The sequence below is a fragment of the Anolis carolinensis genome, chromosome 3 (genome assembly GCF_035594765.1).
Source record: "Anolis carolinensis isolate JA03-04 chromosome 3, rAnoCar3.1.pri, whole genome shotgun sequence".
Lineage (NCBI taxonomy): Eukaryota > Metazoa > Chordata > Lepidosauria > Squamata > Dactyloidae > Anolis > Anolis carolinensis.
The window spans coordinates 217674400-217690230 of NC_085843.1; the positions used below are offsets into that span (position 1 = coordinate 217674400).

General features: G+C 39.1%; 1 protein-coding gene across 2 annotated transcripts in view; it reads right to left on the reverse strand.

Moving 5' to 3' along the window:
- Nucleotides 1-15831, reverse strand: part of tbata (thymus, brain and testes associated) — a 28136-nt gene that overhangs the window by 4285 nt on the left and 8020 nt on the right. Inside the window, exons 2-8 of one of the 2 annotated variants that reach the window (XM_062976224.1) lie at nucleotides 15025-15272; nucleotides 13208-13369; nucleotides 9388-9479; nucleotides 8965-9096; nucleotides 4829-4993; nucleotides 2961-3042; nucleotides 2004-2160 (exon numbers count right to left, since the gene is read on the reverse strand). In XM_062976224.1, coding sequence (XP_062832294.1) covers nucleotides 2004-2160; nucleotides 2961-3042; nucleotides 4829-4993; nucleotides 8965-9096; nucleotides 9388-9479; nucleotides 13208-13369; nucleotides 15025-15244 — 1010 coding nt within the window. In that variant the 5' untranslated portion in view covers nucleotides 15245-15272. The remainder of the gene's footprint in view (nucleotides 1-2003; nucleotides 2161-2960; nucleotides 3043-4828; nucleotides 4994-8964; nucleotides 9097-9387; nucleotides 9480-13207; nucleotides 13370-15024; nucleotides 15273-15831) is intronic. The other variant, XM_008106650.3, reaches the window with a different exon arrangement.

Consider the following 15831-nt stretch of genomic DNA (forward strand, 5'->3'; position numbering starts at 1 on the left):
TCCCCAAGTGACAAATATCCAACTTACATACAACTCAACGGAGGTGAGATGAAAGGAGAGAAATCTACTCCTAGGAAAGGAAATTCACTCCTGTAAGAGTTATCATGGGGAAAAAGCTGTTTCAACTCAACAACACCAATCCTTGGCTGGAGTTACACTTACATATAAATTACATATAAATTCAGCTTACCCTACAGAAACTAGCATGTTTGTAGTTTGGGGACTGCTTATAGCAAGGAAAGATTAGAGTTGTGGTCCAATAGTATCTGGAAGGATACACATTTTCCATCCCTAGCAAAACAAACACAAATAGTCTGGACCCGAGACCTAATGGCTCAGGTCTAGACTATTTGATGAACTGAATCTCCCACTTGAACACTGCGGTCATTGGAGGAGGCCCTGCCCTCGGTCCCATCCCTGTCCCAAATGTGGCTGGTGGGAACAAGAGAAAGGGCCTTCTCTGTGGCTGCCCCCACCTCTGGAACTCCCTTTCTAAGGTCTTAAAGATGGCTCCCTCCCTCCCCGCCTTCAAGAAACAGCTGAAGACATACCCTTGCTCACTGGAGGAAGAGTAGATGGTAATACTACCATTATTCCTTGGAGTAATAGCTACCACCCGTATCTGTGCCCTGTTTGCTCCACCAGCTCAATAGATATCTTGAGCAATGATCAATCTATTTGCCCCTAAGGAACTGGGAAGGCTCCAGTTCAATGTTTTGATATTTTGCTTTTTGTCTGTTATAACAGGTTGCATTTTTAATTTTATTTTATTTGTTAAGTCATAGTTTGATATTATATGTTGGGTTGCCAATTTTCATTATTATGGGTATATTGTTGCTATGTTCGGGCAATGAATTTTTGCCTTTTATGTTTGGAATCCGCCCTGAGTCTCTCCAGGGAGATAGGGCAGAATACATATAAAGTATTATTATCATTATTATTATTATCATCATCATCATCATCATCATCATCATCATCATCATCATCATCATCATCATCCCTGGCATTATACTTTGAGTGGCCTCTGTTCAGTGGGAGCACTAATGGTACCAGAGAAACCTTACTTATTGAAGGCAGCTGGCCAAGTAGCCAAGCATTATTATATTGCTTATCTTACATGCAAATACTAGCGTGCTGGTACCAAGCCTAAATCCTTAGTAGATTTGTGTCTTAAATTTCAGGCCACACAAAATGAAATGTAAAGGAGGAAAAGGACCATGGACGAATGAATGGATCGATGGGTGAATGAATTAATGATTCATACGGCTGATGCAATTAATCACTAGGTCCAGTTTTTTGGAAAATCAGGGGCAGGGTTATTATAAAATGCAAGTATGCAAAGAGTTATTGAGGAATTGACATCATACTGAAATTCGTGTATCCTACCACAGTGGATAAATTGAGTTATATTTCTGCAAATGACTTTAAGAGAAAAGTTCACTTGTTTTTCTTTTAATTTTTTAAAAACTCTATTATTAGTATTGCACAGGAACAAACCACCAACTCTGGCTAGAAGCTAGGCTCTTTTGAAACACGGCTTTAGATATTACAACTTCTGGCACCGTATGCTTGGATTTTGTAATAAATATATAGATGTCAGTTGAGGTTAAGTAGAGGTAAAGGTTTTCCCCTGACATTAAGTCTAGTCGTGTGCAACTCTGGGGGTTGGTGCTCATCTCCGTTTCTAAGCCGAAGAGCCAGTGTTGTGCGTAGACACCTCCAAGGTCATGTGGCTGGCATGACTGCATGGAGTGCCATTACCTTCCCACCAGAGTGGTATCTATTGATCTACTCACATTTGCATGTTTTTGAACTGCTAGGTTAGCAGAAGCTGGGGCTAACAGTGGGAGCTCACCCCACTCCCCGGGATTCTACTGAGCTAAAAATAAAAATGTATCTGTGCAGAAGTTATTTCTACATTGTACACCAGAGTTTGTTATTTTCCAAAATCTCAATAGAATAATTCATTTTAATGAGCATTCAAAGGATTTTACAGTGATGACCTTCTCAAGTGATTTTTCCCAAGGTTGCATAGGCTAGAGGAGCAGCTTGAGGTATTTGGGGACAACTGTGGACAATTCTCTTCCATGTTAGTGGTCCACTCCTGTGTCTGAAGGTTGGCTGTTGCAATCTGCAACAATCCCATGACAAGATCTTTATCTGTAGAGAATGAAAATCAAACATTATATGAATTGCAAGTTCCTACCTGCCCAGTTTGCTTAAGAGCATATCAAAATACCTTTCTTTCCTCTGTATATTGTCTAAATCTCATAAAGGGACCAGATCATGTCTGACCATGGAAGCTAAAGAAGGTCGGCCATAGTTAGTACTTAGATAAAATACCTCCAAAAATACCAGGTCCTTTGCACTATATTTCATAGAAAAGAATGGATAAAACCACCTCTGCTTATCCCTTGCCTGAGAAAATCCTACAAAACTTATGGCGTTACCATAAGTCAACAAGCATTGAAGATAGGCATGCATATTTATGCACATATGTACACTGATGTATGTACTCATATGCAAAAGATAATAATGCCTGATCAAGTTGGAAGCAGTAGGAAAAGAGTTGTAACTGTTTTAACTCAATCAGGAAAGCCACAAGTTTGCAAGGCCAGTTAATACTAGACTATATCGGTGCCTTTCATTCAAAGAGTTGCCATTAGTCGCAGTTAAACTTAATTGTCATGAACAACAAATGATGTGATAGATAGAGTACTATTTTGATCTTTCTTTTGTCTCTATGCACTATGCTTCTGTCTGCCTAGCCACCCAGACGTATGTATCATTCATTGCACAAGTTCTAAAAAAAACTATTGCAACAGATAATAGTCAATTAACTAGAATGATAAAAAAGCTAAAATGAAGATGGATGACAATATGGTAAAATCAACCAGGTTTTAAATGTCTGGGAACAAAAGCAGCAGCTTGATCACTTGTTGGTTCCACACTTTTCTCACCTCTTTGACCAGCAGTGAGGAGCCATTGCTGAATAGAAGTCAAGGAGTCTGTCTGCAGGATCTGACACAGCATTTCCAAAATCTGTTGGCAGAAGAGCACAGTGTGGTAAAGTGTCAACATGATCAGGTCAGTGTGACATTGAAAGGCAGGCAAATAGAACATCAAGAGGATATATGCACACACAAGTTGTAGGCTTATCTTGATTTTTCCCCTAATGTTGTGGACTTTGTGCTAAGTTACCATTTGCTGCACATTTGATACAATCTCCACCCTACTAAGTATAATCCCAGGCAGGAGTCAGAACCAGGAGGTCCACCACGGTTTTGAAGTGTTTCCACTAGATAATCACTGATGCCAAAGGCTGTATCCACATTGCAGAATTAATGCAGTTTGACACCACATTAACTGCAATAACATTGTTATGGAATGATAAGATTTGTAGTTTTGTGAGATATTTACCCTTGTCTGTCAGAGAACTCTGGTGCAGCAACAAACTAGAAATCTCAGGATTCCATAGGATGGAGTCATGGCAGTTAAAGTGGTGTTAAACCACTGAAATGGTCCAACAGAGCCTGGAAAAATTACTTTTTTAGATTACAACTCCTACAACTCTGACAATTATGGACCTTAAGATATTGGGATATAATCTGTTTATATCAGTATTCATCCCATATTTCTTAAGGACTGGATGCATACTGTATTGAGATGGGATACACACTCTCCTCATCACATCTAATTATTACAATTCTTATGGTTTGAAAATACTGCGCTTTGACTCATCACACCATGGAAGGCTGGCTCCCCCCAATCCATTCAAAACACCCACTACATCACTCTATGACCTTTTAAAAAGTACAATTGTTGATGGGGTGCATACAGTTTTCCTATCACACACAAAAACAGAACTTCAGCAACGGAAGAATCTGTAGTATTTCCAAAAACATGTTTAGAATTCTGTCTGCAAAGAATCAATTTCTGCGACGATTTGCAGACAGATTCTGATGGGATGGGGCAAATGTCATGTGATGGGACCCGTTTGAAATCATTCTCAGACAATCTTAGAAACAGAGTATTTCCAAATGTGATAAGGTCCTATGGCTGCGGCCACAATGGCTGGAAGATTTTGGAAGTTTTCGTATCAAAGTGGTATATAACTGTGGTGTAAAAGTCACTTCAGCATGCTATACTGTAGACCTATTTTGCAGAATGTTCAAAAATTCCAGGAAACCTTTGTTCATTTTGGGAACCAAGGTTCGGGGATGACACAGACACTCTTAAATGGTGCCAAGAATGAGAGAGCTTTTACATATCCACATTAGACTTGTGTTCCAGGAAGTAGGCTACACATAGTGGATCAGGAATAGTTAAACAAGCACGTTCCCATCTGTTATCTTGGTAATAAATGCCATAGCCTGCCACATTTTTTTTTTTTTGCCAAAATAACCTTTGCATCATGAACTTCATGACATAAGTGGCCCATTTGTCTGACTGAAAATGTTATAAGGTAAAGGTAGTGATTTTCCCCTGACATGAGGGGGCTGGGTGCTCATCTCCATTTCTAAGCTGAAGGGCCGGCGTTGTCCATAGACGCCTCCAAGGTCATTCCAAATATAATATCAACTTTTTACTCTTTCTGTTATGTAAACACCACATCACACCGATTTTCCCACAGATGCCACGCATGGTTATGCATGTGGTCTATATGTTTTATTTTGTAACCTAGTCTGCACAGAAACCTTATTTTCCTTCTTTCTCCCTTTATTAATTTCCTAGCCCTTCCACTCTTATGGCCATGAAATATAGCCGATATGGTGGTATGGAATAAGAACAGTAAGAAATTGTTGCTGTTTCTTAATGTTTTGCTTACTATCAGTTCTTGGTCCTGAAAAGTCATCGTAGCATCTTTGCCTTTATTCTTGACATTGTTCTTATGTGTACGGTGGGATGAATGACGAGTTATGGCTCGGGAAGGAGGTGGAATAAGGCGTCCTGTTTCTTCTGAGTATTGTGTCTCTCTCCGTGACTTCTCGGTCTTAAAAATAAAACAGCAAGGCAAAATAAAGTTTGGAAGACCATAAAACAGATTGACTGAAATAAGTTGGACCTATGCCAAAATGGACTTTATCTGTTGAGGATACCAAACACACCATTCCCCAATGTGGCACTCTCCAAGTGGAGTGGAATGTCGCTTCTACAAGGGTGAAATTGCACAATTGTACTGTGCTATCTGGAGATGATGGAGTCCAGGAAGAGAAACATGTGGACCCTGGGCTGTATCTAGATTCCAAATATGTAGTCCTGCAGAGAGTTGGCATACCTTCCAACTCCATAATTCAAAGTGCACCATGGTCATTTCCCCCTCCCATTTCTTTTTTACTCACACTGCCTCAGAACTTTATCATACAAACTTGTTATTCTGCTATAGTCAGATAATGGATATGGACCCGGGTTGACTACCTTTTATATTATATTACACCTCACTTCATTAGTGCAATTGTACCACCTATGAACTACTTTGGAGATTAAGATTGTCTGGAAGGCCCCGCTCTCGTTCCCGCCTGCTTTGCAAGCATGACTGGTGGGGACAAGAGACAGGGCCTTCTCAGTGGTGGCCCCTCGGCGGTGGAACTCCCTCCCTAGTGACATTAGATCAGTTTCCTCTCTTCTAGCCTTCAGAAGGAAAGTAAAAACCTGGCTCTGGGATCAGGCTTTCAGAGAATAGTGCAGTGCAATAATAGATTTAGAACATGTACAATGACTACAGAATTGCTTTAGACTACGAATTTTGGATGACCTAATAATAATAATATATAATAATAATAATAATAATAATAATAATAATAATAATAATAATAATAAATAACTTTATTTTTATATCCCGTCTCCATCTCCCTGCAGTGACTTGGAGCGGCTAACATGGGGCAAAGCCCAAATATCCATAATAAACAAAACAAAATATATTTACAATAAAATTAACATAATAGGCATAGATTAAAACAGCATTTTAACATCAATATGATCATAAATAAAACCACCAAAAGAAACAATTTGGCAGGTTAAAATAGTGAAAAGCTGGGCAGTGGTGCAAAAATGCACGGGTTAAAATCTGATAAAATATATGAAAAGTGCTGTAGTAAAAAGGAGAAAAATTGAGGTAGGATAAACGAGGGCGGTAATTACCAAATGAGGGCAGAAAAAACAGTGCATCAGGCCCGGTCATATCCGTACTGAGGAAATTAATTTTTGTGATCTGTTGAAAGCATACTGGAAGAGACAGGTTTTCAGATCTTTCTTAAAGGCTGCCAAGGTGGGTGCCTGCCTGATCTTTTAATATTGAATGTAATGTTTAAATGTTTAATATGCATTATTTTTAATTTTCTTTATTTTTAAATGTAATGTTTTGTATGTGTTTTAAGGCATTGAATAATTGCCATACGTAAGCCGCCTTGAGTCTCCTTTGAGGTAGAGAAAGGAGGGGTAGAAATAGGGTAAATAAATAAATAGATAAATTGTGCAAATTAACCAATTTGTGGTTCTGTGTTCATACTGAAGCACAACCTTGTAGGTAACCCACCTTCCTGCAGTAATACAGAAATATTTTTTCATTAATAATTGTAGAGCTATTACATGATCCAGCATTATGTTTTAATCTATGGTTGGTTTTGATTGCTGCTGATTGGGCTTGTTCCCCATGTAAGCCACCCCGAGTCCCTTCGGTGAAATGTTATCTACTACAGCACCACTGAGAGTCTCCTATCAAAAAACTAACCAGTGCTGACCCTGTTTAGCTTCCAATATTAATTTTTGTATATATCCCTATTTTAATTATCTCAGGGCTGACATCCAGAAAACTGACATTACTAATGCCACTATTTTTTTCATATCAGGAGTGACTTGAGAAACTGCAAGTTGCTTCTGGTGTGAGAGAATTGGCCGTCTGCAAGGACGTTGCCCAGGGGACGTCCGGATGTTTTGATGTTTTTTTACCATCCTTGTGGGAGGCTTCTCTCATGTCCCCATATGGTGCTGGAGCTGATAGAGGGACTCATCTGTGGATTCGAACTGGCAACCTTCAAGTCAGCAACCCAACCTTCAAGTCATCAGTCCTGCTGCAAAAGAGTTTAATTCACTGAGCCATCAGGGGCTCGTAATGCCACTATGATACTATATTATTTGAATCTCTGACTTGAACAAACACTTGGAGCTCACTGTTGTTTATACCTTTTTCAATGTATTCTTCTGTTTTTATAGCTAATGAATGGTAGAACTAATTCTCTTGATTTTATAGCCAAGGTTTGTGGGCCATCTATTGGTGGCTAAAAGCAGGGAGGGAAGAGATACACTTAATTATCTATCTATCCACAAGGTCTTTGTGTTTATAAAGGCAACACTCCAGAGAGCTGAATTCGGTGTACGATTAAGCTGTGCACTGAGCCATCATCAAAATGGATAAGGAAATCTACTAGCCAGGAAGAGGATGAAAGAGAAGTTTGCATAAAGCTTTCATCTGCTAATTTATGTGTACAGCAAGTGATTTTAAAATAATTGCTATGATTTAAATAGAATTACAAGATATTTCATAACAAGATGATGCAAAGATGTTCTGTTTTGACATTGGCCTGAGCGATCAGGTGATCCATTCTCCTTACTGGTTGCTTGGATGTTTCTGCCATGTCAGAACAGTGATGATCCCTAGGATTTTGCATTAACTACTATGTTTCTGCCCTATGGAATCCTGGGATTTGTACTTTAGGGAATATCTTGGAAAAACTCTTTCCCAGTTCTGTTCCACATTTTGTTGAGTCTTTTATGACGTTTCAAAATTAGTTTTTCACCTGACTAGACAGGCTGTCACTTTTTCATACTGGTGAGTCTGTGTAGCTATCAACCGCAACGTTTTAAGTGGGAATGATCCCCAAGGTATCATATTCTGGTTTCAACAAGTAGATGTGAATATCTTTCATTGCCTATATATTATGCAGTATCCTTGCCCTCAGATTGGAACTTCCTTGTCTCGGTCTTTGGAGCAATAAGGTACATTATCCCTCCATATTCAAAAAAGTATTTGGAAAAAAAATACTAAAAGCAAGTCTTGATTTTGCTGTGTGCCAATAATTATACTAATATTCAAGGATAACGTGCTGAAGCCTCTTGATATTTCACAGATCCTCATCTTTTTTTTGCACTTGTTTCAGTGATTCACCATTTTATATTAGGGATGCCATTTTACTATGTTGTTGTATATAATTGCTTTGGGCACTGAATGGTTGCCATATCTTGGAAACTGCCCTGACTCCCTTTGGGGAGATATGGCAGTCTATAAATAAAGTTTATTATAATTTATTTATTATAATAGGACTTGAGTATCCATGTATTTTGGTGTCCATAGTAGATACCAAGGTCCCATTGTACTTATAGCTCTAAATTTGAAGGTTGCTCAGATCTTGGAGTTTCTCTCCCAATTTTGTATACTGTAGTATAGAATTATGTGGTACAGTAGGTAGAGGAGGGGCAGCTGATGGCTCTCATGTCAGTGTGGCAGTGAACTCAGTCTAATTTTTGGTTGGCTGTACTGGAGATGTCTAAAGTGCTGAAGCTATTTAAGAACCAGGTTCAGTATCATGGAGAGCAATTTTGTAGCCCATATTAAATCTTTCCACTGATATGGAAGTCACCTGATATCACTGGATTAGACTGTTGGATTGGACTTGGGAACTTGAGGTTCTGCATCCCACTAAACCATTAAAATTATTGTATGTTCTTGGGCAAGAAATGCTATTTCACGCAGATCTACTTTCAAGACTGTTGTGAGATTAAAGTAATATGGAAGAAAGCCTTCCCCCAGGCAAGAAGCAGCCAGGCTTTTAAGCTGCAAGGTTATTCAATGCTAATTAAGCTGGCCAATTGCAACATTCACACTTGCCTCAAGCAGACAAGAGTTCTTTCTCCTACCCGGGACATTCCACAGATATATAAACTCCACTTGCCAAGTTTTCAACATACCTCACAACCTCTGAGGATGCCTGCCATAGATGTGGGTGAAACGTCAGGAAAGAATGCTTCTGGAACATGGCCATACAGTCCAGAAAACTCACAGCAACCCAGACTTCGACAACACAAAGCCCTGTCTGCTGCCTTGAACTCATTGGAGGAAAGGCAGGACATAAGTGTTACCAAACAACAGATGCTAAACCACAGCAACTTTTCTTATATACTGGATGTATCTGTATGTTGGCTAATGACTGATGTGAGCTTTTCCAGTTACAAAACAAAATGTTACCACATCCTGAAACAAGCACCAACAAAATAGTCTGAGTTCCCCCACTCTGTGGTTGTCACTATCAGTGCTGGTGCTGAGCTGATCACATGCCACAGCAAAGCAGCCTCATGACCTGCAGCCTCACTTGCCCCTGTGTTTCTACTCACTGTCTCCTTTTTCTCTTTCTTAGTGAAAGAAGTAGCAGTCACTCTTGCAGCGAGCTCCCTCAGTTCTTCTCGCCATGCATCTGACAAAGAGCCTATGTGTGCAAGAAGAAGCAGGAAGAAGACAAAAAGACAAAATAAAACAACCACACTTTATTTGTATCTCCCCGGAAGTAACACAGGGTGGTTTCCAGTATAGGTAAAGTATTCAATACCAACACAGAAGAACATACAACACAACATAATAAAAACATAAACATAGTTACTATTTAAACAAATACAGTAGAGTCTCACTTATCCAACATAAACGGGCCGGCAGAATGTTGGATAAGCGAATATGTTGGATAATAAGGAGGCACTAAGGAAAAACCTATTAAACATCAAATTAGGTTATGATTTTACAAATTAAGCACCAAAACATCATGTTATACAACAAATTTGACAGAAAAAGTAGTTCAATACGCAGTAATGCTATGTAGTAATTACTGTATTTACTAATTTAACACCAAAATATCACGATGTATTGAAAACGTTGACTACAAAAATGCGTTGGATAATCCAGAACGTTGGATAAGCGAGTGTTGGATAAGTGAGACTCTACTGTATACTCATTTAAAATTAAAACTAATTTCAAAACGATTCCATTGGGTGAATTCAGCTATTGTGTTTCCCTGAAAATAAGACAGTGTCTTATATTAATTTTTGCTCCCAAAGATGCGCTAGGTCTTATTTTCAGGGGATGTTTTATTTTTCCATGAAGAAGAATACACATTTATTGTTGAACAAAAAAATGAACATTTATTATATACTGTACAGTAGTTGTCATCACAAACCAGCATGTCAAGGAATAACGTCAGGAGAGAATACTTCTGGAACATGGCCACACAGCCCGAAAGACATACAACAACCCTGTGATCCCGGCCATGAAAGCCTTCGACAACACATTCAGTAGAATGTTCTATCATGGATTTCTGGCTGACCTGATGATTGTGACTGTGCATAGAGCATTTCAACAGTACTCCATGCAGTCATGCCAGCCACATGACCTTGGAGGTGTCTACGGACAATGCCGGCTCTTCGGCTTAGAAATGGAGATGAGCACCAACCCTAAGAGTCGGACACGACTAGACTTCATCACAGGGGAAAACTTTTACCTTTACCTAGAGCATTTTATACCATGCAGATTTCTTTCTGGTGCATTACCATCTGGGTTACTGCTGAAATTCAATGTTTCTCAACTTTGAACATTTGGCAATAATTTCACAGCAGAAACTGACCCATTCTAAAATGCAATATTTTCAGTTCTAGTAAAAATAACGCAGTTCAAGAAATCATCTCATCACTCCCCCTCCTCTCTGTTTTAATTGAGATATTGTTGTAAATTACAGCCTTCTCTGGAGACAAATTTATCATGAAGATACTTAGTGGAACAGTCTGTAGTTTAATTACACTGACAATACTTGTTAATTGATATTAAGAAGGTGGCATTTCTGGCAGAGATGCTCTGAATGGCAAAAGAAGTAGATGAATTCAACCAGAGGTTATATGGAAAATAATGATTAAGAATGTAATTTGATTTAAATTTTGTTCTAAAGCTGCAAACTGTTTTAGCCATTTTCTTCTCACTACAAGACAGTAAAAAGGTACACTTTGGGACTTGTTCTGGAAGATAATATTTTCAGTGCAAGTCTCCCCTAAAAAATCTTTATTATATGCTGCAAGCTTTCAAAAACAGTAAATTAATAACATTTTCCAACCATTTAGATATTTATCATATACATCAACATTAAAATTTTGTGCAGAATATGCTCCAATCGTCAAGATTTTTGTTAATCTGGGATTTTCTTTGTCAGGTTTTATGACACTTTGACAAACATGTATTCTAACTATACTTCAATACTCTTTTCATCTCTGACCATCACATACGAACTGAGGGTTGAAAAATTGGATTATATGGCAGCGTAGTCTCATTTCATCCAGTTCAAATCAGATAACTTGGATTATCTGCTTTGATAATCTGGATTATATGGTGGTGTAGAAGGGGCCCTAAACTCTGATGATAAGCATGCATGGCCCCTAACCATTGCTGACCAGAGGGGTTTGTAGAGCAATAGTCCAATAAAAGTAATACTTCTAAGCTCTGCAAAAAAATAATCTTTCCAAGTTCTTCTGTCAAGTATGCTTACCACAAATGTACAAAGCTTCTTGAGAGAGAGCATACACATAGTGCTTCAAATGAGGATGAAATCTTTCATTCTCACATTCCTATCACTATCATGATCCAAAGTTATGTGTTTTTAGTGAGTCAGCACTAGTTAAGTCTGCCACATTTTTCTGGCTATGAGCTCATGGAAAACAAGCATAACAGGCAGAAAGCATTAGATAAAATGCAGGAAAACAGGAGCAGAGTATAAGGTGATGGAATACAAACAGAGTTTGGAAATTTTTTTGTGGGAATGACAACTCCTCAAATTCCAACTGACTACACTGTCTTGGCTTTCATGGGATTTGTAATTTATTTATTTATTTTATTTATTTACTATATTTATGTCCCACCTTTCTCTACCCCGAAGGGGACTCAAGGCGGTTTACAAATGGCATGTATACAGTGCCGTAATCCAAAGGGTAACTTTACCAAACTCTGAATAAAAGTATGTCCTTCATCAGCTGCTTCTACAAATTATTTTCGGCAATACTTTAAAGATGTTATACATTCATTTATTGAAATTATACCCCATTTTTCTCCCAATGAAATGAACCCCCGGTGGTTCGGAGCCAGGGAGCGGGGTGAGCTCCCGCTATTAGCCTCAGCTTCTGCCAACCTAGCAGTTTGAAAACATGCAAATGTGAGTAGATCAATAGGTACCGCTTCTGCAGGAAGGTAATGGCGCTCCATGCAGCCATGCCGGCCACATGACCTAGGAGGTGTCTATGGACAACGCCGGCTCTTAAGCTTAGAAATGGAAATGAGCATAAAGTTTAAAGCAGATAATGTGGGATTTTATTTAGCTGTGTGGAAGGGGCCTCAATTAACCGGCACCTATGGGGATTAATAGATGCTTTAGAAATGTAGTTTCTGGTTGCTTGAGAGCTACGATTAAAATAGGCCTAACACTGTACCCTATGCTATACCATACCATAAACACTGTACTAATTTGATATTAATATTGAAATACAGTAATTAAAAGCAAATAAAGAAAAACTTAATGTAACACAGTTCTACTGTTTCACTGTATTACACAAACAGGTTTTTTAGTAAATATTTCTCTTTAATTCCCCCCCCCCCCCCCCAGTTGCTTGAGTTCTGGTTAACTGAAAGTTTACTGTATAATGTAAACCAGGTCGAAATATAATTGAGGATTTTCTCGCTGTTAAGAGCAAGTCATGAGCAGAGCACTGGGATTAAGCAATATTGTCATCCCTTCATATTCATGGTTTTGACTTTTGCAAATTTGATTATTCATGGAATGCGGGGTGAGCTCTAGGAATCGCTAGGACCAGTTTCTCCAGTTTGACTCCCTGGTCAACTTCCTCAAGTCGTGCTGGAGAACCTAGAGATTTTTAGAAAGAACTCCTCTCCAGGAACCTCTAGTCCTCCAATATGATGCTATGGTCTGCTTCTAGCAGAAGTTGACCAGAGTCATGCTGGAAGGCCTAGAAATTACTAGAAAAGTTTTCTTTCAGGTAAAAATTATAGCAATTTCTTTATTAACAGTTTTTCACTTTCATGGGTGTTCACTGTCCCTTATAACATTAAATGTGGAGGCCATATATATGGTTGAAAAGAGAGATTAAATATTATGCATTGCGTACCACTACTTACCTATTGATAGCCTTGGGACTGGAATAGGTTGTGGATCTCCAATGGGCCTTTGGATTCCACAAACCCCCAAAACAGAAGTACAAATCTGACTTTTCATCATTGGATGTGGTGGAAGAATGTTCCATTCATCATTAACTGTGCAAACAGGAGCGCCATTCAAGCCTGCAAACGGAAGAGACATCTGTAAGCTTCTTGTAGGACAGAAACTCATGGTATAATTAGAGATTGGAAAAATGTCTTTTGAGGATAAGAATCCTCAGGATGGGAGCCAGTATAACATAGTGGTCTGCGTATTGGACTGTGATTCTAGAGACCTGGGTATGAATTCCTGCTTGGCTACAGAAACTCTCCTTGGCAAGTTGAGATCTTCCCAACCGGAAAGTTGGTAGTTCAAGCTGCAGGCGGGGTGAGTTCCCGCCGTCAGGGTAGCTTTTGCCTATCTAGCAGTTCAAAAACAGTGATGTCAGTAGCTAAATTGGTACTGCTTTGGCGAGGAGGTAAAAGGTGCCCCTGAAAAACATGCCGGCTGTTCAATCAGGAAGGCGCCTATGGACAACAGAATCCTCGGCATGGAAGAATGGAACAATAGCACCTCCCCATGGCTGAGTCGAGCACAGCCTCCAGATGCAGGAGATGGAAAAAAAGGGAAGCATTGTCTCTGTTTATGTATTGTTCTGTATTTATTAATTGTATAATGGCATTGAATATTTGCCATATATGTACCTGTAATCTTCCCTGAGTCCCCTCGCGGAAATAGAGTGGAATATCAATAAAGTATATTATTATATTATTTATGCTCTCTCAGCCTTGGAGAAAGGTAAAGCTCATCTGAAAAAATCTTGCACCCACCACCAAAAAACCCCCAACCATGATGGGTTTGCCTTAGGTAAAGGTAAAGGGTTTCCCAACATTAAGTCTAGTTGTGTCTGACTCTAGGGGAATTAAAGCCAGTCCAGCTCTTCACTTAAACGCTGAAGTGCAGGGCTGCTCCGGAACTTCAGGGAAGCATTTATTCCCAATTTTTTGCTAACAGGTAAAGGTTTTCCCCTGACATTAAGTCTAGTCATGTCCAGCTCTGAGTGCTGGTGCTCATCTCCATTTCTAAGCCGAAGAGCCAGCGTTGTCCGTAGACACCTTCAAGGTCCTGTCGTTGGCATGACTACATGGAGCACCGTTCCTTTCCTGCCAAGGCGATACCTATTGATCTACTCACATTTGCATGTTTTCAAACTGCTAGGTTGGCAGAAGCTGGGGCTAACAGCGGAAGCTCATCCCACTCCCCGGATTCGAACCGTAAACCTTTCAGTCAGCAAGTTCAACAGCTCAGCAGTTTAATCTGCTGCGCCACCTGGGGGCCCTAACATTTTTTGCTAACATGGGTTCAAATCAGGGTAACTGATTTTGCCCTGCATTAGGATCCAGAAATCTCTGCAGTTTATGTAGATCCCTAGGAGTGATTTCTTATCTAATTCAGGATTTATGGTCCATGTAGACATCCCCCAATTATTTGAGCTTCCAAAATAGAAAAGCCCATAACACGTCTCCCTAGCTATAAAAATACAATACCCACTTAAGCAATGAAGTCATTGTAAGCATCCTACTGTATTCCATGCTGTCCTACTGAATCATGCTGTCATCTAAATGCAGAACTAGGAAAACTTTGGAGACTCCAATTCCAGTTGCCATAGCCCACAGAGGCAATGCCCTTACTGTTAGGAAGCTTCTGAAAGCTAAAAGTAAAAACTTTCAAATCTTTCAAAAATCAAGGTTCCCGAGCTTTGAAACCATGCACATGATTAGCAGTTTTGAATGCATACCTTGGATATGAGTCACTCGGTGTGGGTGAGGGTTATGCCGGGAGAAGAAAGAGTGATGGCTGAGGCTGCCAAACCGAGCAGTGCTCTTGGATTGGGGTCTCAAGGCCTGAGCGCTGAACTGAAGAGGAGTGTCCAAAGCCACATGTTTCAGTTTCCAAGCCAAAGCTATGATGTCCTTTCCTTTGTAGGGGCTGGTCACTGGACTTTTCAGCTTCTCCATTTCCACTTGAATAATTGTTTCTTTGGTTCTTGAATATATATTTTTTAAAAGATTATTTTTCATTTATTAGTTACATTCATATCTCAACTTTCAGTTAACAAATTCAAGGTAGAAATCATAGCTTTTATTCTGTAAAGACTTGAAAATATGGATGTTTCAATGTGCCTTTGAATAACCGATCAGCTCATAACCATCACTGTCCAGTCCTAATTTATTTATTGTTCTGGCTTCCATCACTTTATTCCCACTCCTGATCCTATTGTCCTGTGTTTTGCACAAGCCCTGCCCTTCCCTTATAATTCTTAATAATCCCACTTTCAACCTTTGATGTTTTTTGATGTATTTTAATATGTTTTATTCCTTGAACTGCATAATGGTTTTAATTATATTGTTCTATGTTTTAATCCTTGTATTTTGAATTCATTGTTTTTTTGGACTCGGTCCCCATGTAAGCCGCCCTGAGTCTCTTTGGGGAGATGGGGTGGGTTATAAGAATAAAGTTGTTGTTGTTGTTGTTATTATTATTATTATTATTATTATTATTATTATTATTATTATTATTATTAATCTTTCTTGACCTACCCTGT